Source organism: Ctenopharyngodon idella, chromosome 11 (assembly GCF_019924925.1).
Source record: "Ctenopharyngodon idella isolate HZGC_01 chromosome 11, HZGC01, whole genome shotgun sequence".
Classification (NCBI taxonomy): Eukaryota; Metazoa; Chordata; class Actinopteri; order Cypriniformes; family Xenocyprididae; genus Ctenopharyngodon; species Ctenopharyngodon idella.
Window position 1 is genome coordinate 11591160 of NC_067230.1, and position 22704 is coordinate 11613863.

Sequence of the window (22704 nt, forward strand, 5' to 3'; positions counted from 1 at the left end):
ACAAATTTTGATTTTGGGGGGTTGAATAATTTTGTGTATAAATGTTTGGAGCCAGTTTTATTTATTTATTCATTTGAACTCAGTAACTTAACTTTACAGTCTCAGAACCACTCAAATGTGTATTAATAAACTTTCTATTATGGTTATGAGGACACTAATTTGTATAATGACATGGGTATTACGCTGGTATTACGACGTAAACATGACGTATGAGGACATTTCATGAGTCCTCATTTAAAATAGCTTTAAAAACACACTAAACAATGTTTTATTAAAAATGCAGAATGTTTTCTGTGATGGGCAGATTTAGGAGTAGGGGTAGTGTAGGGGGATAGAATGTACAGTTTGTACAGTATAAAAACCATTACGCCTATGGAATGTCCTCACTTTGATAGCAAAACAAACCTGTGTGTGTGTTGTGTTTGTGTGGTGTTTTTTTTTTAAAGAATTCTATTCTAATTCAAATTCTAACTGACTTCAAGCTTTTGAGCCGTAGTGTATAATGTTACAAATGCTTTCTATTTTAGATAAATGCTATCTTCAACTTTCTATTCATCAAAGAATCCTGAAAAAAAAAGTACACAACTGTTTTCAACATTGATAATAATCAGAACCTTTTCTTGAGCAGCAAATCAGCATATAGAATGATTTCTGAAGGATCACATGACACAAAAGACACTAAAATTTAAATTGCAATAATATTTCACAATATTACTATTTTTACTATATTTTGATTAAATAAGTGCAGCCAAGGTGAGCATTACTGGGTGAGTAAGAGACTTCTTTCAAAAACATTAAAAAATCTTACCAATCCCAAACCAAAAGTGACAGCTCCAGTTTTATTTTACTAGTACATTTTTGTATCCCCCACCCTCGAACAGTCGGATCAACAAAGAGTTATTAACAAAACAGTAATTATAAGAGTAGGTTTATTACTGAAAATTGTATCATACTTTGTCTACTCTTTAAACAGCATTATGGTAAAAATGGAACAATATGGCAACAGCCTTCTTACCAGTGCCAAATTCTGACCCCTGCCAGATTATTACCCTCCTGAGTCCCCAGCATAGGTAGATTTAGGATTAGTTGTGGGAGTGGGGTTAGGATTAGGCAACCAGGTAGGGGTCTCAACGAGGGGGGTAATAATTTGCAGGGAGTTCAAATTCAGCACACCACCAGCATGCAATGGCGTTTTGCTTCGGGGGTTGGGCGGGACAGATGGAATGGCAGTTTATTTCAGTTTTTTCCCCTCCGTTTGGCCTAATTCACTGTGTTCATAGTCATCCAGAAATGTTGACTACAAATTTTTCAGAATTTTTCTGAATTTCCATCGTCTCCATATTTATAATTCTTTACAGCATTTTATACACTGCCTACAATGCACTAGATCCTTTACTCAATTCTTGCACCCAGGAACAATACAATTTGACACCATTATGACTTAAAGTTTGCTAAGAAATATTTTTTTACTAAATCAAGGTTGTATTTAACCCTCTGGAGTCTGAGGCTGTTTTGGGGCCCTGGAGAAGTTTTGACATGCCCTGACATTTGTGCTTTTTTCAGTTGTTCAAAAACATATTAATGGCAAAAGTGTCATTACACTGTATTCAGCACGAACTTGGCTACCATAATATGTAAACAACATGTACGTACATGTTTGTATTTCTGAAGGAATAACATTTATGCGTGGTTATTGAAAAAAACAAAAAACTTAAGTCACTGAAATAAGGCCAAAAAATATATATTAAATCTGTGTTCACATGACTTCTGGGTATTGGAGGTTGCAGAATAGAATTTTTGCTTCAAAATGATGTAAAAATTATCCTGCCTACTCGTTCATATAAAACAATAGAGAGATTTAAATTTTCTAAGACACTTTTTGTCAAGAAACACAGTATGCGTGGAGGTGTGAATCTTCATGAATAATGCTGTGATTCACACCTGAGAAGACAAAAGATCCACATAATGAGCTAATGACCTGCATAATAATGAGCTCTTTCAGTCAGGTAGGCTATGTGAAAAAACCCTCTGTGATCATGTCTCAAGCTCATCATGCTGTATATCAAACATACAGAAAAAACACCAATCCTTTGAAATATTATTACAATTTAAAATAATGGTATTCTATTATATACTTTAAAATATAATGTATTTCTGTGATGCAAAGCGTCTGAACAGTCATGTTACCTCTATGGCATTTCATATAGGCTTTTAGCTTAAAAGCATGCACATTTGGAGAAATATTGATGGATTCTCATATGTTTATGTCAATTTTCTATACAGAGGAGTAATATTTATTCAGTATTTATTGTCATCACTATGAGCACTGGATACTGTGTTTTCAATTCATACTTGCAGCCGGAGGGCGCTCTGTGCACCTTTAGTCCACAAATTACTCTAAAGAAGAACAGGCATACCATGTGACATTCCAGGAACTAACAGGGGCTTCCAGAGATCGCTAACCATGGCTATAACATGCAGATAAACACTTTTGAAGACAATAAATACACGATTGCAACGATGTATACATGTATTGCCTCAGAATTTGCGTCTGAATAGCGCTAGCTCCGTGGGCGTGGCCGCATTAGCGGATAATGAGCTGAATCACAGGCGTCTGACATGGCTCTGTTTTCATACAGATTACATAAACAGAGAATGTTTGTTTTCGATTTGACTTACATGATTTAAAACCTGACATTCCAACGTTTCTTTAGACATAAGTCTAATTTTTTTGTGATTAGTTTTCACTAAGTTACAGTTCATTTTCTGAGAACTATCAGATTGGACTTCGTTCAGAGGGAGACGACAGATCACGCATCATGTTAGTTTTCTTTATTTTACAAAAAGCACAACATTTTGTTTTTACTCAGTGTACACAAATAATAGAATAATAGATATTCTATAGTTTCAATTGATATATTACTTATGTCTCTATGACAAAAAATGATGGAGTATTTTAAGTCTGTTTTGCTGCAATGTGGAAAAAAATCCTGCAAAACGCGCCGGCGCGTTTCCCGACTCCAGAGAGTTAACTCTGGTCAAGCATATTCATAGCAGACTGGGAGTGGCCTTGGACAGCAACATGCCCAGTACATTATGGGTGTTGAAGTTCCCTTTTGAAAGGAAACTCGCACTGCGTCCTGAGACACTCATGGGGAACGCCTCAGCATGACTGGTATTTGAAGCAACTGTCAAATCATGGCAGTCCTATTGGCTGGCGACAGCCTATGACCAGGAAGTATATAAGGGACTGTTTGTTTGAAGCGCTGTTCAAGGTAAGAATGTCTTGTTAAAGCAAACGTTTCAAGCGGTGTGCACATCCGTGTCATAAATATTAAATACTTGATATCACACATGACTTGTGCGTTCTTTGTTAGAGCTCAGTTCTTGAGGGAACTGTTGGTGTGCGTTGTGAGCGTTTCCCATTGAGGAAGCTTCACTCTCGTTTGTCTCTCTTCTCGAGGGAAGAGGGACAGGTTTCTGTGCCCGGTTACGCACAGAAGGTGCTCGCTGAAGTGTTTGAGAGAGATGTTTATCTTTCGCATGCTTCATCGGCTGACGAGAGTGATTTGCATTGTCTCAGCAGACAGTGCTCTATATAACGTTTCAAGTGATGTGTGGATTTGTGTTCAAAGCTTTTGACATTTAATCACACACACAACTTGTGTGTTGTTTGTTTGGGTGAGGAGCACGCATGTTCGGTTCTTGAGAGAGCTGTTTGCATGCACTCTGAGCGTTTCCCTTTAGGAAAACCCAGTCTCATTAGATCGAAGGAAGGAAGGAAGAGGGTCAGGAATCTGCACTCGCGTATGACGAGCCTTCCTTTCCCTCCTGATCTCCACTCTGAGACTCATGGAAGAATCCGTATTTGACCCGCATCCATCGACATCAGCATGTAAATTATGCAGATGTCGAGGGGTTGTGTGAGCTTGGATACGTGTCGATGCCCCCGTTAGACGAGATGTTTGCAAGCTCGTGGCTGGAGAGACATCAACTTTGAAAGCTCCGGCCCTTCCCTTATATGGCAGGACATACGCAGCAGCAGATTATGCTGCACTGCACACTATGGCAGTATTTTTAGCTTACCAAGCAGACCCGCTGAAAGACTGAATCTGCTTTTAATCTTGTATATTGTGCCGGTCTGAGTCTATACCCTTCTGTAACCCCCTAGAGTTTTACGCAGTGTTATACAAGTTCAGTGCAGTACTGTAGTTTTCCTGTAGGGGCCACTGTATGATCTGGTTAATAGAGATGTAAAGATTAGGAGAAGGAGACTGATCGTGGCTGGTACGCACGAGGTGATTTAGCGCTGCATTTGAAATATTATAATTATAACTTCACAAAAGTACTTTTCTGATGTTTAAATGTGTAAACTTTTCATATAAATTGCAGTATGTTCATGGATTTCAAAAGGAAATCGAATTCACATTGATGTTGATTGAGAAGTTATTTCTGCGAACTCTGGTGAGTTTCTGCGTTAACAGAAATGTTAAGTTGATGTGTTTTAAACTGATTTAATGATCAGAAAATCAAGAGTGTATATATGTTAGTGAATGAAAAAAAACAGTCAGAGTTAAAAGATGTTTATTGAAAATGGTTTTGTATTTCAATACACTTTTTGCAAACGAAGATCAGGGAAACAGATAGATTTTATTCCTGTTAAATGTATTTTATGATGTTCCCTGTGTATATGGAGGAAAAGATGATTTAGATGTGGAAAGTGAGTATTTTGAGATGCAGATGATCAACCTGCGTGTTAAACAGAGATGTATTCGTGCGTTTATTGTGCTCACGTTTCTTGATGTTAAATTGCTAAGCTAACACATGTGAGTGAAGCCTGTGAGTAATGCTTCGGACGATTTATTTACTCATATGGAGGTTGTGACAAGCTAATGTGAATCTTAAGAGATATTAACTCTGAATTGTGTTGTTTTGTGTAGACTGTTTTTTTTTGTTGCCCGATTCCATCCGGTGACCTGATCAACTGTGAGCTTATGTGAGCTATGGCGAGCCAGACCCTGTGATTCTGTGAAGGCCTTACTGTTGACGTTCAACTCGAACCTGTCTTCATCGAGGGATTCTTTCCAATTACAGCTAAGCTGTCATTTTACACACACTACCCGGGTAGTAGGGAAAAGGCCTTATACATACATTCGTTTTATACCACTCACCAACTTGCGAAGGAACCAGGAGGACTTTTGGACATTTTCTTTTCTTTACTTCTTTCTTTTCTTCTTTCTCGGACCTTTTATGCACAACCTGGACTAAATATCGAATTTTTCCCATTCCAGCAGTGTTGTGTTGGGACGATACAGCAAAGTATTAACTTGTTTCTTCTATTATTATTTTTTTTTTTCTGTTTATATGTGCAATAAATGTGCTGGCTGTTACCTGCTTCATACCATTTGGCCCAAATTTCATTTTTTTATCCTCCCAAGAGTCGAACCTAGCCCTATACCTTTTCAGAGTAATATAACATAGTGTTATACTGACAATTGTTGCCGTGTTACACTTCTGTTAGGCTTTCTTGATAAACCTTCCCTAGGTTGAGTGAAGTGGTTTCCTCTCTCTGAGAGAGTAAAGGGCGATATGCCACCTTGACAGTCACTCTATGGTGAGTGTGTTGGCTTCCTCTCAAAAAAGAGAGTTTTTGTTTGAAGCCTCCGCTCCACTGAGCTCCAGGTAGTTGATGTCCTCAGATGTTGGCCTGTGTTAAGGCTACCTTGATATTCCCTGTGGTGAGTGTGTTGGTTTCCTCTCACTTAGAGAGTTATGTTGAAAACACTGCTCTATTGAGCTCCAGGTGGTCAGTTCACCTGTGTTGAGTGAGCCAGCCTCCTTTCTTTTGAGAGTTGATAGGCTGAAATCACTGCTCCATTGAGCTCCAGGAAGGTCATGAGTGCTTGTGTGTCCAGCCCTTCTTTTTGGGCTGCCCAGATATCCGGCCTAGGCTAGTATTTTAGGAATACATCTTTATAGACAGAGGCAGTTCTGCTGAAGCTTTTCCGCCTCTTAGCCTGCAGTAGCTTAGAGTAGGTTACTCCTAAGGAGAGCCTCTCTAGCTTAAGACTGGCAGCTAGTGATCCTAGTATGCTCCCTTAGAGCTCAAGCATTAGCCCCAGGCCTGTGGCCGTGTTATGCTGGAGAAGTAGGCCCTAATTGAGGCCTCCTCATCAGCCCGGTTACATAGATTTGTACTCCCCTTGTTTTAAGGGTAGAAAGTACACGGCTCGTGTTGGCAATGTGAACGCGCATCCCAATCCTGTAATACTTCTAGTGGCTATTTCTGCTGGGGTTTGACTGCTACTAAGTAGTTGGCCCTCCTCTGGCCTCCATTCAGCTTAACCTGGCTCCCTAGGGTTAAGCAGACTGATATCAGGTAGCTCAGGCTCTACAGCAGCCTCCCTGATACTAGCCCTAGAGTTCACCATCTGCTACCAAGTAGTTGGCCCTTGAGTGGGCCATCTTGAAGGTGATCCTCTGAATTGAGTAGGCCCTTAGCACTTCCTACTGGAGCCTCCCTGATATTAGCCCTAGAATAGATCCGCTACCAGGTAGTTGGCCCTTGAGTGGGCCACCTTGAAGGTGATCCTCCAGGCTAGGCCTCGAGCTAGGCCTTAGCACTTTCAGCTAAATGAGCATCCTGGCTCCCTACGGCTGCATCAGGTCGCAGGTTCCACTGGAACTTCCCTTGTACTTGCTTAGAACTTGGTCAATACTCATCTCGGTTGTGCCTGGTTAGTGCTCTGTTAATGTTCAGATGGTTTCCACTTCAGAATTATGTTTACAGCCCAAATCAATGCCTTATTAATAAATAATGCTGATAAGGTACACAATGGCATTTTTACCTTTAGGGTAAGATGGTGAGTTAGAAATGTTCACCCTTAGTGTGTCAGCTGCTACAATAACCAATGTAAATATGTACAGTAAGTTAACCTTAAAACATTAAGGCTATTTACAGGCATTGTTCATGATTAGTTCATGTTATCTAATGCATTAACTAATGTTAACTACTTGTGCTCTTAACGTGAATAGATGCATTAATATGTGCATGAGTTAACATTAACAAAGATGAACTAATGCTGAACAGAGGTGTTGTTCATGGTTAATGTTAACTAATGCATTAACTTATGTTAACTAGTACAACCTTATTGTAAAGTGTTACCGTGGCCTTTGACAAGTCCTTCTGTTACTATACAAAGGTACTTCCTCATTGAGTCATGATAGCTCGGACAGTGGCCGTAGGGAGTATTGTCACTGACAGCCTAGTGTGTGACTAGAAGGGGTAGAGTGGTTTTTGCCATTTCTGTTGAAACTGCCATTATTTGTACTTAGTCACAAGCCATTTCTTGGCATGCACTCCCCTCAGCATGGCGGCGTGGGTATTTCATTCCCCATTAGTGTCTCAGGATGCAGTGCGAGTTCCCTTTTGAAAGGGAACGTCTCGGGTTACGACTGTAACCCTGGTTCCCTGAGAACACGGACAGAGACACTGAGTCTCCCTGCCATGCCTCCGTGCTGCCTGCAAACAGTCCCTTCTGATGATAAGTGGGTGACATGTTCTGTAGGCACCCCTTATATACTTCTCGGTTGCACTAGCATGATGTCATAGGCTGTCGCCGGCCAATAGGATTGCTGTGATTTGACAGTTGCTTCAGATTCCAGTCACGCGGAGGCATTCTTCTGTTCATCATTCCTGTTCTCAGGGAACCAGGGTTACAGTCGTAACCCGAGATGTTTTCCAACCTATTTAGCAAAATTGAAGGCTGCAGCCTTTTTTCTCTGGTTTCTCAAGTCAGGTAGAACAGAAGGAAAAAAGAAGGGAAAAAAAGCTTTTCTACTGCATAAGCAGCCAAGTTTTATTGAAAGCCTATTTTGCAAGCAATGAAATACCACTTTAAAAGCAATAAATAAGTAGCACTATTTATGAAAAGTACAGCACTGTTGCCTTAATCTGTGCTGATGCATTTCTGCATACAGAGTTAAAAATATCAAACACTGATAGCAATAACATCTTTTTTCCTGAAAGTTAAAATCAATAAATAACTTGCACAATTTATTAAAAGTACATTGCAGCTGCCTTGAACTGCTTGTGGCTATCAGCATCTCTTTATTCGCAGTTGTCACACTAATTTTTTGACTAGCACAGTCTAATCATCAGACTTTGATAGTTTTTAACTCTTATTTCTAAATAAGCTATGTTACTATGAAGAAGGATTACCTCAAAATGTAGATCAGTATACATGTGCGAGGGACTGTGAAATGAAATACACCTTTCTCTCTGTTTCTCACATGCTAATGATTACCCCCGTGCCATAAGTTGCCGACCCCTGCTGTAGTGTTTAGGTGTTTTATTCCTCTCCAGTCTCTCCAGCATCTCCAGAAAAAATGTTTAAATGCTGTTGCTGCCCTGGAATAAAAATTGTTGTATACAGTGTCTGTGTACAGTTGCTGTCGTACCACTATCTCTAACTGAAATCTTCCTAAATCTTTTCCCTACCTGATCCATTTTAATCTTGGACTGTTCTTCCTCTTGTGCAAAGTTTCTCTCTTGTGTTTCTTTTCCTGCTCTCCTTATCTGTAACTAACATCAACCATCCTGTTTATCCTTCCATCTCTGCTGCTTTCCTCTACTTGTCATCTACACCTGGAGCAGGACTCAAGCCCTCTACACAAGCAGGAGGTATCTCTTTCTCAAGGTTCTTCTGTTGAGCATGCTTTTGTATAGAGCTGGGTGGTATGACAGTGACTGGCAACAGAAATGTAGAACTTGTGCTATAGGCTAAAAAGCACCTTAGAAAATGGTAGAAAACCTATCATTTGCATGTGTTTTTAAGTCTTGCTAGTTTAAATGTTCAAGCAATTTTAAATTGTTCAAGCACAATAAGACATGAAAGAAAACTGAATTCAGTACTTGCATACTAGTCTGAGACGACACATATACCTGAAGCGTGCACGCCTTTCATGTCTTAATGTGCTTCTACATGGTGAAATACACACAAAAATATGTCAAAAATGGCAGTCTTGGTGTGTATTTACATAAACATAGTCAATTATGTTTTAGTTGAATGTAAACAGTTGGGAAAATCGGTGTCAATATATTGGATCTGTCTATCAGGTCTTAAAGTGACAGCAGCCTAATATAGCCTACCTGCTGCTGTCTGTGACAAAGAGAAAATCACTTACTGCTCTTGACTGAATACTCTAGTAGCTTTAATAAGAATCAATGCATATTTAATTTACACAGTGTAGAATATGAAGTGTTTTATTTCTACTTTTGATTACTTTATTAAATGTATGTAGTATTTCATTAGTATAGACCTACTTGAAAAACTTAAAGCACAGTTTTTTTCATTTGTATCTTTGATCTTTTTATTTGTCCTATTGCTTGTAATTAGTAACTGTTCACATGTCTTCAGTAAGCTTGAGACGTTTGTACTCATATTAGGCTAGGTTTAGTTTTTGCTGTGGTATTGAACTTTAAAAAAAAAACAAAAAAAAAAACTGTCTGCCCAACGAACGGAATCCAACAGTCTGGGCGAAGGTATAATGCGTGTATGTCTTTTCAGTGCTCCTGTGAAGTTCACTTAATTTTTAGAATTTAGTTTCAATTTTACTTTAGCTGCGCACTTAATCTGACTCTAATTTAAAATTATTATTACTCTTAGATTGTGTTTCTGATGCAAAAACTTGAGGCAATGAGATACAGGCAGTCCAGCAATAATTATGTCAGATCAAATTTGAATAAGGAATAACAAATTTATTAATTAAAAATTATAGAGACAAACAAATTAAGTACTTAATAGTTAATAATAAAATCTAGAGTATTGTATCTAATACATGAAGATAAAGAAGGAACAAAATTAAGACTTGCAGTCTTTAAATCTCCTTTATAAAAGCTTTACGAGGCATGAATAGTCCTCATTTTAGATAAGCTCACAACAATAGTTAACTGACAACTACTAAATGTTTTATAACTACCTGAATTAATCATGAATTACAGTAGGAATATGTATTAATAAAGCATTTATTAACACACTGAGTAAATATTACTATATGTCTAAATAATAAGATGTATAAATGTATGTTTAAATAGTTTATTAATCATTTACTTACACTTTATAAATGATCTTATGAACCACTGACAACTCCTAAATAACTGGTTTGTAAATAATGTAATACTTAATTTAGAAATTATAAATTGATCATTAATAAAGTATGAAAATACATTTATTAAACACATTATAGATATGCTTATAAATCAAGAACAAAGCATTTATAGGTGTATTTATAAACTGCTTACTAATGTCTATTAATGCTTTATAAATGATGAGCTAACTATTTACTAATGCTTAACTAATGCTTCATAGCGTGAGTTATTCTAAAGTGTTACCTTGACTGGAAGCCTTCACCAGGCTGGTCCAACGAGGGCCACTAAAAGAACCCGACCCCAAACGTCCCCTGGATTTTTGCTGGGTTGAGGACTGTCAGGTGTCAGGTGGATAAAGGTGTGGTCAAATTTCTTCCACTCATCTTTAATTTTAGGCTGTGATGGTAGTGTACCAAGATTAAGAGTCAAATTAATCTAGCAAATTGAATTGTAAAATCGATATCAACACTAGACCCCATTACTTGAACTAAGTAAAATAACATCACTATCAGATGTATCACACAAATTTTTCAAAATAAATCCTTTAATAAATCTAAACAACTCAATCCTTCAAAGTCTCAATTTCTTCATTCTGTGCTTCATCATTAGGATGATGTAATCAGTCTCTCTATCGCGTTCCCTTTGTGCTGCTAAGCACTGAGGTGCTCATCGATCCTTCCTTGGTTTTGGAATGCTCTTGATCGGTTGGAGCAGATAGTGGGCTTTTAAGCCACCAGTTGAGCCTACTCATTCTCCTCGTTGGTCCCCCTAAGGGAATCTTCCTTTCCAGGGGTCACAATCAGGCATCACACAGAAAAGCGAACTGGTTCAAAGAATATATCACACGTAATCTCCTGATTGCATCTACTGGTACGTACCTATGATAGATAGATGTAGACAGAGAAGATAGAGTGGACACAGACAAAACAACAAGAACAAAACAAGACAACAACATTGTCGTTTTTCATACAGTTAACAGTACATTAGTACCCGGATTAGTAGGATGAATTTCCTCAATATTAACAGCACGGCTTTGACCTGTAAAGGAAAACCTTGAAATGCTTTTGTTAGAGACAACATATATTTACACATCACCCCGTCCAGTCTTCCTTGGGATAACAAAACCTGTGAAATTTCATGTGTTTTGAAGGCTGTCCAGGGCAGTTCAGGGCTTGAACCCATGATATTCCCTGATCTGGCAATATCATACATAATTAGATTTTATAGTTATATGATTTTCTTTGTTGGTTTAAATAAGTCCATTATTAAATCATTTCTTGTTTTTACCAAGTAATATAAATTTCTCTACCTGGATAACACCCATCCAACTTTCAACATGTTAACAATCACAAGACAATATTTTATAGATTTAGAACGGAATCAGTCCCATTGTGGGGTAAACAGGACAAGTTTGCTTGTTCTGCCTTCCCAAGAAATTCCCTGCGCAGGTGTGGCATTGTTTCTTTCTGCCACAATAACCCAGGTCAGGATTGTTAGCCAAATTCATCCATAACCATTATTTTTATTAGGCGTAATCCACCTAATGTGCCCATTTTAGAAAATTTGAATACAGCTGTTTATGGCATTTTGTCTGCCTTGGTGCACCATCACTCACACACACACTCACACGCTTTCACACACTTTTTCTGTCTCTGGCCAGAGTATCATCTTTTTTTTTCTGTGTTGTTTTGTCACTGTCTCTGCAAACAGTGAACTGAATGGGGAATGTATATTGTTAACGGTGGAATACCACCAAGTCGAATCGAATAAAACTCTTTCGATGATGTCAGAAATTATGAAACATCGGCACTGTGGCATTCTCCGTGAAACAGTGTCTAAGCGTTTTTTTTTTTTGTTTGTTTGTTTTTTTGAAGGATTTAGTCAGACAACCGTCAGTCGCAATAGAATTGGTTTTAACACCACGGTAACAAACACCAATTCTGAGGAAATAATATTTTAGGCCTAGGGATGCCACAGTTAAGAGAACCAATTTCTTAAATATATTTTATCATTCATCTGTATAATAAAGTATCTTTTTTCTTTTTTCTTTTTTTTTTTTTTGCTGTTGCTCATGAGCTATTCTAATAACAAAAAACTGGAGATCTCATAATTTTGGATCCATGGCCAACCATAATCATAATCTCTGGTAATGACAGCATTTGTGATATAATGATTTTGCAGTTTTGGAATTATTCCTTATATTAAAAATATATATCTATTAACCAAGATGGAGTGACTAATATCATAGCTTTACCATCCATTTTCTATTTAAGAGAACTCTGTAACGTAAATGTCTGTCCTGAGAGCAGAGTCTAAACCCTCTTCATTGCATTGCATAGCATTACTCCTAGTTTTTGAATGCAATGTCCTCTAACTAAGTCCAGACCCAGTTTTAACTGAACGTGAGTCAAGCAAACGCTTAACTTCCATTTCATAAAGGGTTGGACTGGTGCTTATTGAAATAAAAATGTAGTAGGTTAACAAAATAAAGAACTGCTATGAGACCAGTAATGAGCAATCTGCTCTGCTTTTCCTTAATTTTAGGAGTCTCATCCAATTGACAACAGCAGTTCTGTATTTTATTTTAATAAAGCAATTTCTTCTTTGCAGAAAAAGCAAGCAAGTTCTTCTTTTCAAAAGGCAGGAAAGAGCAAATAAACTGTTCTTAATTATCTGAACATTGTAAATTATAAATAATCCTCACAAATAAATCAGTGTGACGTATGGTAAAATGTCACAACTAAAAATCAAAATAAAATAAAAATGTTCTTTCTTTACTTAAATCAATCTAATTTAGTTTATCTTAGTCACTCAATCTTGTTCTCTTCAACACAATGCAAAAGTTATTTCTATTAAGACATACTAAAATCTCTACAATAGATCAAATTTCAAGCTGTACTATTTATTAATTTCTCTTTTTAACTAGCTCCCACATTTCATGTATATAGTAGGTTCTTTAACTGTTAACCTATCTGAGGCAATGCATAAATCAAATAATAAAAAAAAAACTCTATTCAGCAGAATTACCTAAATCATCATCCAACCTTACAGTTGTACATATCGTATCACTACAAATTTGGAACGTAATACTTTAAAGATAGTAGCACACTCAATCCAACACAGCTGGGACGGAACAGAGCAGGACAGGATTTGGTTCAAAACTAACTTCACCTCATCAAAGTGACTTAGAGGAAATAGTGGCAAATAGCCATTAGTTGAATTTGTAAGCCTTTTTACAATCCAATCCAATCTCCTTTATGAGACGGACATCCACATACAAAAATAATTGCTGATGTACTGCTCTGCTTTGACACCCATTCTGACAAGATCGATTTATGTAGGAAATTTGAAAAGTTATTTAGCGTTTTAGTGCCTTGCAAGGACTTCACTATAAAATAGAATAGGTCATGACCGAGGTATAACTTCATCCATCAGATAAAACACTCAAAGAAATTCAAAATATGTGGTAAACTCAATGTTAATTTTTTCATACAATAAATCCTAAAAATTTGCACAATTTAAATTTCTGCTTTCTGGATTTAGACAAATTTCAAATTTCTCTTGGTTTTAATCTTAAACATTAATATATTATTGACCTCTGGATCTCAAATTAATAATCAAATCTCAATTTAATAATCAAGCAAGGCCAGTCTCCTGTTATCGTAATTGCTGAGCCCTCAACAGAAGCGTCCACCAAAATAACGGATTGACCAAGGGTCTCTTAATGTCTAAACCAGTCTTACCCGCAAACCGGGATTAACAAGATAGATCATCAATGTCTAATTCAAGTCACCTCTGCACCACAGAGAGCTCTCTTAACTTTTATGCACTTCTGCCGACTAACCCAGAAGTCACCAGAATAAATCAATGATTCAATATTCCAAAGTCCCTAAGAGACTTAGCAGAATACTCAAGAATATTTACAACCATTCTTTAGAAAAACAAGAGGGCCCTGCGCCACCAGTGGCTTGGGCCCTCTTGTTTTTCTAAGGATTATTAGGGCCAAAGCCCAAAGGGCTGAAGGCCCTATTGTTTTCTTTAGGATTATTATTAGGGCCAAAGCCCTGTAAAGGGCTGAAGGCCCTATTGTTTTCTTTAGGATTATTATTAGGGCCAAAGCCCTGTAAAGGGCTGAAGGCCCTATTGTTTTCTTTAGGATTATTATTAGGGCCAAAGCCCAAAGGGCTGAAGGCCCTATTGTTTTCTTTAGGATTATTATTATTATTATTATTTTTCCGATTATTCGGGCACTTTTGGGGCCCTTACCATGCTCGAAAACTCATGAAACTTTGCACATACATCGGAACCCGCGACCATCAGGGCCGGGCAGAAGCTGGTACCCAGGCGTGGCAGGGGGGCTCGACAGCGCCCCCTTGAATGGGCTTCGAAAACTTGGCCATATATCAAACACACTTGCATTAGTATGAAACTCGCTACACATATAGACCTCAGCTATTTAGGATTGTTTTTAAAAAACGCATGCTCTGGAATTTGATATACTCCTCCTATGCAGTTAATCCGATCACCACCAAACTCGGTCAGCATGAAGTCAAGACACTGATGAAGAAAAATTGCCAGCGGATTTTTGATATCTCGAACGGTTTCGCCATGGCGAGGCGGCAAATTTATGGTGAGAAAAGGGAATCAGGAAGTGTGTTATAACATCTGCATACATTGATTTTTATGAAACTTAAGCAGTGTGTTGGTTGTAGGAGCCCGATTACATGGATGTAACTATTGTGAATCAAAGTTATAGCGCCACCAACTGGCAGCAGGAAGTGTATCACTTTCAAAATGCTTTGAGATCACCCTCTTATTTTTACCTGATTTGCTTCTAACTTCATCACAATAATGTCAAAATATGGCAGATGTAGACCTGTGAATGTATTTGTGATGTCTTACATATTGTTGCATGGCAATACGTCAAACTTTAATAATATTCTTGGGCAATTTTGAGGCTCTTAACATGCTTCAAATTGCATGAAACTCGACACACACATCAATATTGTCATCCAGTAGACATGGGCAAAGCCTTAGAAACGGGTGGGGAGCAGGGGCTCTACAGCGCCACCTTTTGACAAAAGTGGGGGGGTTAGTTTAACCTACAGTCACTAAACTCGGTAAACATATTGTTCTCATTAAGCCAGACAACTTTCTTTTTTACAGTCATTAGCTCTGATCAACAGGAAGTCAGATATTTTGGTTTGAATATTAATTTTTCACACACTCTCTGTCTCTCTCTGTCCTCCTCATTTTAGTTACAATTATTATTTTTACAATAATTTTTTTTTTTAATTAATTGTTTATTGATATAATTTAAATTTATTTTAAAAAAACCCTCTTTAAGTAAATTTCACATGATTATAAAAGTGGCTGTTTAAAATAAACTTGCATACATGAGCAGAAAAATCTAGACATGTACCTTACTATTACCTGAGACTGATATTAAAATCATCTTTGCAGGTTCTGTGATTTGGCTCTATTTATTAATTTTATAATTTTATTTTTTATACCACACATATTGAAATTAAATGAAAGCATGCTTTTGGTGCATAAGATTGGTGCACAAACGATAGCTCAGGGAGGTCAAAACACGTGAAGAGAAGTGTTAGGATAATACAACATCAGCAATCACAGACATTTGCATTAAGACTGGATTACATTTCTTAGAGTACTGTTGAATTTGCGCAAATAACAGTATGTAATTTGCTCTGGAATTCTATAGAGGTTGTCTGACAAAAACACGGACATGGAAGATTAGGATGATATTCTGCAATCATTTGAAACTGACCTATGATATTCTATGACATGAAATTCATCTAAATTTAAATGATTTCATGGATGTGGCTGTTGTGGTTTGTGATCATATGGGCACCAGCTGCTGCAGTAAATGTGGTCTGAATTTGACATAGACCTTTTATGTTTAACTGTTTTAAATGTCCATTGCCCGCCGTGAACAGTTGCTCTGAAGCCACCGGGGTGGCGGTGCCACCAGGCTTGGGCCCGTCATCGCTGCTTGCAGCTATATTTATTAGGGCCCAAGCCACTAAGGCGCAGGGGCCTATTGTTCTCCTAAGGATTATTATTATTTTTTTCTTCCAGGGCTTTTTGGGGGCCTTAATGTGCTCAAAAACTCTTGAAAATTGGCACACACTTTGGAATCTGCGGCCATTAGGACGCCGCAGAGGCTGGGACCCGGGCGTGGCACAGGGGCTTGACAGCGCCCCCTTGAATGGGATCCGAAAACTTAGCCATATATCAAACACGCTTGCATGTATTAGTATGAAACTCAGTACACATAAAGACCTCATCGGGCCTAACAACTTTCGTGCTCTAAGTTATACACCAGCTCAACAGGAAGTCAGCTATTATGGGTTGTTTGAAAAACGCATGCTCTGGAATTTGATATATTCCTCCTAGGTGATTAATCCGATCACCACCAAACTCGGTCAGCATGAAGTCAAGACATTGATGATGAAAAATTGCTAGCGGATTTTTGATATCTCAAACGGTTTGGCCGTGACGAGGCAACAAATTTATGGCGAGAAAAGGTAAACAGGAAATGTGTTATAACATCTGCATACATTGATTGATTTTGATCAAACGTCAGGTGTGTGTTGGTTGTACAAGGCTGATCACATGGATGTGACTATTGTGAGTCAAAGTTATAGCGCCACCAACTGGCAGCAGGAATTGTGTCACTTTCAACTTGCTTTGAGATCACCCTCTTATTTTTACCCGATTTGCTTCAAACTTTATCAGAATAATGTCAAAACATGGCAGATGTAGACCTTTGAAAAGAATTGTGATATCTCAAACACCGTTACCATGGCAACGCATCAAACTTTAATATTCGTTTTGGAAGCTTTTGAGACTCTTAACATGCTTCAAATTGCATGAAACTCAATACACACATCAGAGATGTCAACCAGTAGACATGGGCAAAACCGTTGAAACGGGCGGGGAGCTGGGCCTCTATAGCGCCACCTTTTTGACAAAAGTGGGGGGGTTAGTTTAACCTACAGTCACCAAACTCGGTACACATATTGGTCTCATTAAGCCGGACAACTTTCTAATTTACAGTCATTAGCTCCGACCAACAGGAAGTCAGATATTTTGGTTTGAATGTGGATTTTTTGAATAAACAGGCTCTGAATTTTAAGCTACTACTTCTAGGAGGTTTATTCGATTCAGACCAAACATTTTTTACCATGGTGCTAAGACATTGAAGATGTTAAATTGAGAACGGATAATGGATATCTTGAACGGTGTTGCCATGGTGATAGATTGAAGTAATGTCAGAAAGGGGAAATGGAATGACTCATATTTTCTATAAAAAAAAAAACACTATACACAATCAATTTTTTTTTCCCCCAATTAAAAAAGCATGTGTGAGTTAAAAATAGGCAGATTAATTATATCTGATTGAAAAATGGATAAATGTCATACATAGAGTAACAACTAGAGGGCAGCATATACCTATTTAAACAGGGTTGGATAAATCAGGCAATAGAGCAATAGTTTAGATACATGGAACAATGATTTCTTTTTTATTTTATACTGTATGTGCAGGTATATTTAAACATTTATCAAAGACTACTTTGTCACAATTTAGATGTTTTTTTTTTGTTTGTTTGTTTGTTTTTTGTTTAAAATGATCTTCTCAGTCTGTCTCTCTCTCTCTCTCTGTCCTCCCCTCCCCCTTGCTCCCTCAGTCTCACTCATTATCTGTGTGTGTGTGTGTGTGTGTGTGTGTGTGTGTGTGTCTGTCAGTTTTACACCCTTGATCAGTTCTTTAACCCTTTTCTTGCAGACTCACTGTCCTTCAGAGTTTAGTGCCAACCCTAATCAAACACACCTGAAGCAGCTAATCAAGCCAGTTTATTTGTAGGCCACTGACAATATAGTATTATATTATTAGTTTGATAATTAAGTTAATTAAAATATAAAAACACACTGCAAATGATAACTTCACACTCATTTAAAATTGAACTATGACACTATATTACTATTTGGACAGGACTACTTTTCTAAATGACACACGAGTTACAATTCTTATTACCTGACAACTGTGATTTCATGTATTGATTCAGACGACTAGAATTTTTTTTTTTTCTTTTTTACAAAGGAGAGTGTGTGTTTTGTAGACATGGGCATTACAGAAGTTCATGTGCTGTGTTTGTGAGCATCACTTACGAAGCATATGTTTTTAAATGAATTATTTATTGATATAATTCTAATTTATTCAAAACCCATATTTACATAAATTTCACATGATTTTATAAAAGTGGCTGTTTATAAAAAACTTGTATAAGTGAGCAGAAAAATCTAGACACGTACCTTACTCTTACCTGAGACAGATATTAAAATCATCTTTGCAAGTTCCGTGATTTGGCTCTATTTATTCATTTTATAATATTTTTATTTTTACATCAAATACCACCCATACTGAAATTAAATGAAAGCATGATTTTGGTGCATAAGATTGGTGCGCAAACAACAGCTCAGGGAGGTCAAAAAACACATGGAGAAGTGTTAGGGTAATATAACATCAGCAATCACAGAAATTCACATTACACTGGATTAGATTTCTCAGAGTACTGTTGAGTTTGCGCAAATAACAGTAGGTAGTTTGCTCTGGAATTTTTATAGTGGTTGTCTGAGAAAAACACAAACATGACAGATTAGGATGGTGGTTTGTGATCATAGAGGCACCAGCTGCTGCAGTAAATGTGGTCTGAATTTGACATAGACCTTTTATGTTTAACTTTTTAAATGCCCATTGCCCACCGTGCACAGTTGCCCTGAAGCCACCGGGGTGGCGGTGCCACCGGGCTGGCGGTGCCACCGGGCTTGGGCCCGTCATCGACCTGTTACATCAAGTTCAAATGAGCAACTAATTCTGAAAACACCATCGCTTCTGCAGTACTTGGCAGGCGTCCAATATCTAACCACAAACGTGTCAACATGACCTGTCACATTGGAATGCTTGAAGAACAATTGAATATTGAATGTTCTGAAAACACCATCGCTTCTGCAGTACTTGGCAGGCATCCAATATCTAACCACAAACGTGTCAACATGACCTGTCACATCGGAACGCTTGAAGAACAATTGAATATAGCAAGCATACATACTCTTAAAGATAAAAGAAGAATCACCATAAAGGAGTACATTAAAGAGTAAATACTTGAAAATATGATGAGGATTAATATATGGAGTAGGAGTACATGAATATATGAAATCAAAAGTAATATTGATAAATCATAAGCCATAAATGATTAACATGAAATATGAATGAAATGCATGAATATGAATATTGACCATTTTGGATCCACAAGTTTCTAATTAGGAATTACTCATTGGTCATGGGTTAATTTCGATATTTGATTATTCTGGGTATTAGTTTGACCTATCCTGACGCAGATTTTCAGAAATACCAAACTCCACTTAATCTACTGATCATAATGATTTCAGAAGAATCCAAAATAGATGCGTGAGGACAGTTTGGACAAGGCAGTGTCCTATTTCTTTGAGATTTTCACTTCAGATGAGTTTTATTGCTTTATTGCAGGGTGCTTGATCTCAGCTTTTGTCTTAGCAGGAAAATCAAGTCTTACAGTTTTAAAATGTATTTTGATTTAGGACCTTTATACACACTACATGCCATTGTAAGGACTCTAAGTCTGTCCTTCACAGCCTGATTTTCATCCATGTAATATATTCAATATGGCATCTACCCTGACCAAGGTCTATAGCCAACCACCTGTCATATAAAACTCACACAAAATGCACAGCCGCAAACGTAGAGAAAATGAATGCATTTTTGTCTTTTCAGATCCCAATAAGCTATTCCCATTCACCAAAATAAACTGTGACTGTGACTGTACCAAATTATATAAATTCAATCGGCAACCGCTCCATCGTTTTTCACATTAGAAAAGCTTTTTCACTCAGAAATGTCACAATACAGAAGTCAAGTCGGCTCTAACTTCCGTCACATGGTGACTTTTAGAGTTCTTCTCAGATATTGACTTATTGATATACAGTAATAATTAGTTGGACTTGACTCAGACTTGGACTTGCATCCGACTTAAAACTTTTTGAACTCTGATTTGTTTGGGTAAAGACTTTGACTCGACTCGAATAAGGTGGACTCAAACCCAACACTACTTTTTAGCATCTGTTTACCGATGTGACCAGTAACTCATTGCTTTTAATGAGAAACATTTGGAACAAAAGGCACTGTTGCGAAGGGCACTGGAAATAAAGTGCCTAATGGTTATTTAATAGTGGAAATAAAGTTTTTTTGGGTATTTAATTGGTCTATAATTGAAATTTGATGTTGTGTTCTCAAATTGATTGTGTAGTGATTTTGGATTAGCCTCACACGAGGGCACCACAAATGTAGTGGTTTTGGACTAGCCTCACATGAGGGCACCACAAATGTAGATGTTTATGGTTTTAAATATTAATATTAATATTTTGTATTAATATTAATATTGAGTCAGGCGATTTCTTCCAGTGTTTCAGGGCACTAGCCAAGGAGTCTCACCTTGACAATAAAGAACAATCATGGAAGATTGTTGACTGAATTACAATTACTTGGAGGAAGTTCGTCATCTGACTAATCTAAAGGATTTGTGAGATATCGTTAACTTGTAGAGCCTCTTACTGTATTATCAACACAAGGCAGACACAAGTGTAATAAATGGATTTTATTAACAAAAGGATAGACAAAAGTGAAGTGAATGAGTTGGATGCTACTATGGCAGTGTAGTGATTTTACTTTCACCCATCCAAGGACGTGAATTAAAATAGGGATTGGTACTCACGTCACCGCTGACGTTGTGATTTTTGAATCACACGTCTCTTAAGGTGTGGTTATGAGTACATCAGAATCTGTTTCAACAGTCTTGAACATGAAGCTCTGTGGGATGCTGATCTCCTGGAGCACCAAAGGGTCCTAAAATCTGGAACACGCAGATGAGGCCCTGGCATAGGTGCAGAAGGTCCTTAACAATCTGGAACATGCAGACGAAGGTACCTTGGAAGCAAGGTTTGCTCTCCTGAGCTTAACCTTGTTGCAAATGTCGTTACTGTCTCATTGGACGGAAACTATGAACGTAGTGTTTGTTAATGTCTCTTTCCTCACAGGCTGGAGGCTCAGAATGTGGTCGTCTCTGTTGCTGCCTCTCAAGCTGTAGTCTCAGATTGTGGGACCTGTTGTTGTCTCTCTGGATGGACCAGAGGCTCAGAACGGTGTTGTATCTGTTAGTGTCTCAGCTTCGCAATCCAGGACTCAGAACAGCATATCGGTTAGTGTCTATCCCCGTACAGCACAGACTCGGAACGGTATATCTGTTGTGTCTCACCCGATGGGAAACTCAGAACGATATATCTGTTAATGTAACTGTTAATGTTAACTCCTTACAGAGTTGAGACCCAGAACCGTGTATCTGTTATGTCTCATCCGATGGGAGACTCAGAACAATGAGTGTCTGTTGAAAGGGTACCTTTATCCCTTTCCGACGAGGAGGAGATTGCAATTTGGCGCTTCTCCATTCGAGTGTTCTGATTGGCTGCTGGCATCAGAGGGGACACACACACAGTGTGGCCCACCCTTCTTTCCCCTGTGGAACTCATTTGCATAAAGCACAAAGTTGGAAGTCTTTACAGTGTCTTTAAAGTTTACCAATGCATTTCTCACTTTCCAAACCACCACCAGAATACCTTTGGCAATATTCTAAACAAATAGAGACTAAACAAGAAGATTGAACTGTCATGCATTTATTCAATCATACATTAACAGCTGAATTTGTGTCAGATGTTGCACTACAAATAGCTGTCACTGAGAATACTTATTCCTGTGAATAAGTATGAAATGGATGTGTAGTTTGCATCAGTTCTATGGTTTTCAAACATAGTTTTGAATGGATTTGGATGGATCTTTGTGATCTCTCTTTGTTTCACCCATTGCTGCTGAGGTCCCGAGGAATTTTTATGGCAGTCTCTGGCCAACCTTAGGAAGTAGTCTCTAGATGGGTGAAGGGCAGAAACTGCATGTGGACCAATGAGAAGTCCTGTCCTTCCCAGGCTTGGTACAAGAGGTCTTCTTCTTGCCCTCTAAGAGGTGTCTGGATGTTGTCCTTACATCTTTATCTGATGGCGTTGGACAGTTTGTTTGTGTTAGTCCACCAAGATCCAATCAAAATGTAGCAAACCTTTGTCTGCTGTTACGGACAGAGAGGGGCCTGGCCATAAACTGGGCCCTGGAATGTGCTGTTCACTACAGCAGTTACAAGTTAATCTTATGGAAAGATAAACTGTTGTTTCTCTAGAAGAAATAAGGTAAACCTTATTCACAATTCAACAAATAAACCGAGAGATTATTTGTCATTAACTGAAATCAGCTATGCAAAATCTAATGCAAAATTAGATAATCATATGCTGATAATATACACTAATTTATGTCTGCCTGGTCGTGCTGAATCCGAGGGTGATGTTTTCCACTTGTTGAGATGGGCAACGTTGCAGTGGGAAGAAAGGAGTTG

The 22704-nt window shown here is 37.9% G+C and overlaps 1 protein-coding gene and 1 long non-coding RNA gene across 6 annotated transcripts in view; both read left to right on the top strand.

Moving 5' to 3' along the window:
- Window positions 1-22704, top strand: part of LOC127522014 (band 4.1-like protein 1) — a 467430-nt gene that overhangs the window by 339611 nt on the left and 105115 nt on the right. For 4 of the 5 annotated variants that reach the window (XM_051911522.1, XM_051911524.1, XM_051911523.1 and 1 more), the window contains one exon: window positions 8657-8683. The exons of the other annotated variant lie outside the window; for it this stretch is intronic. In XM_051911522.1, the coding sequence (XP_051767482.1) occupies window positions 8657-8683 (27 nt within the window). The remainder of the gene's footprint in view (window positions 1-8656; window positions 8684-22704) is intronic. 5 annotated transcript variants of the gene reach the window in all.
- On the top strand, window positions 4142-5404 carry LOC127522037 (uncharacterized). Its single transcript, XR_007932513.1, has 2 exons — window positions 4142-4464; window positions 4941-5404. It is a non-coding gene; the product is annotated as an uncharacterized LOC127522037 (long non-coding RNA).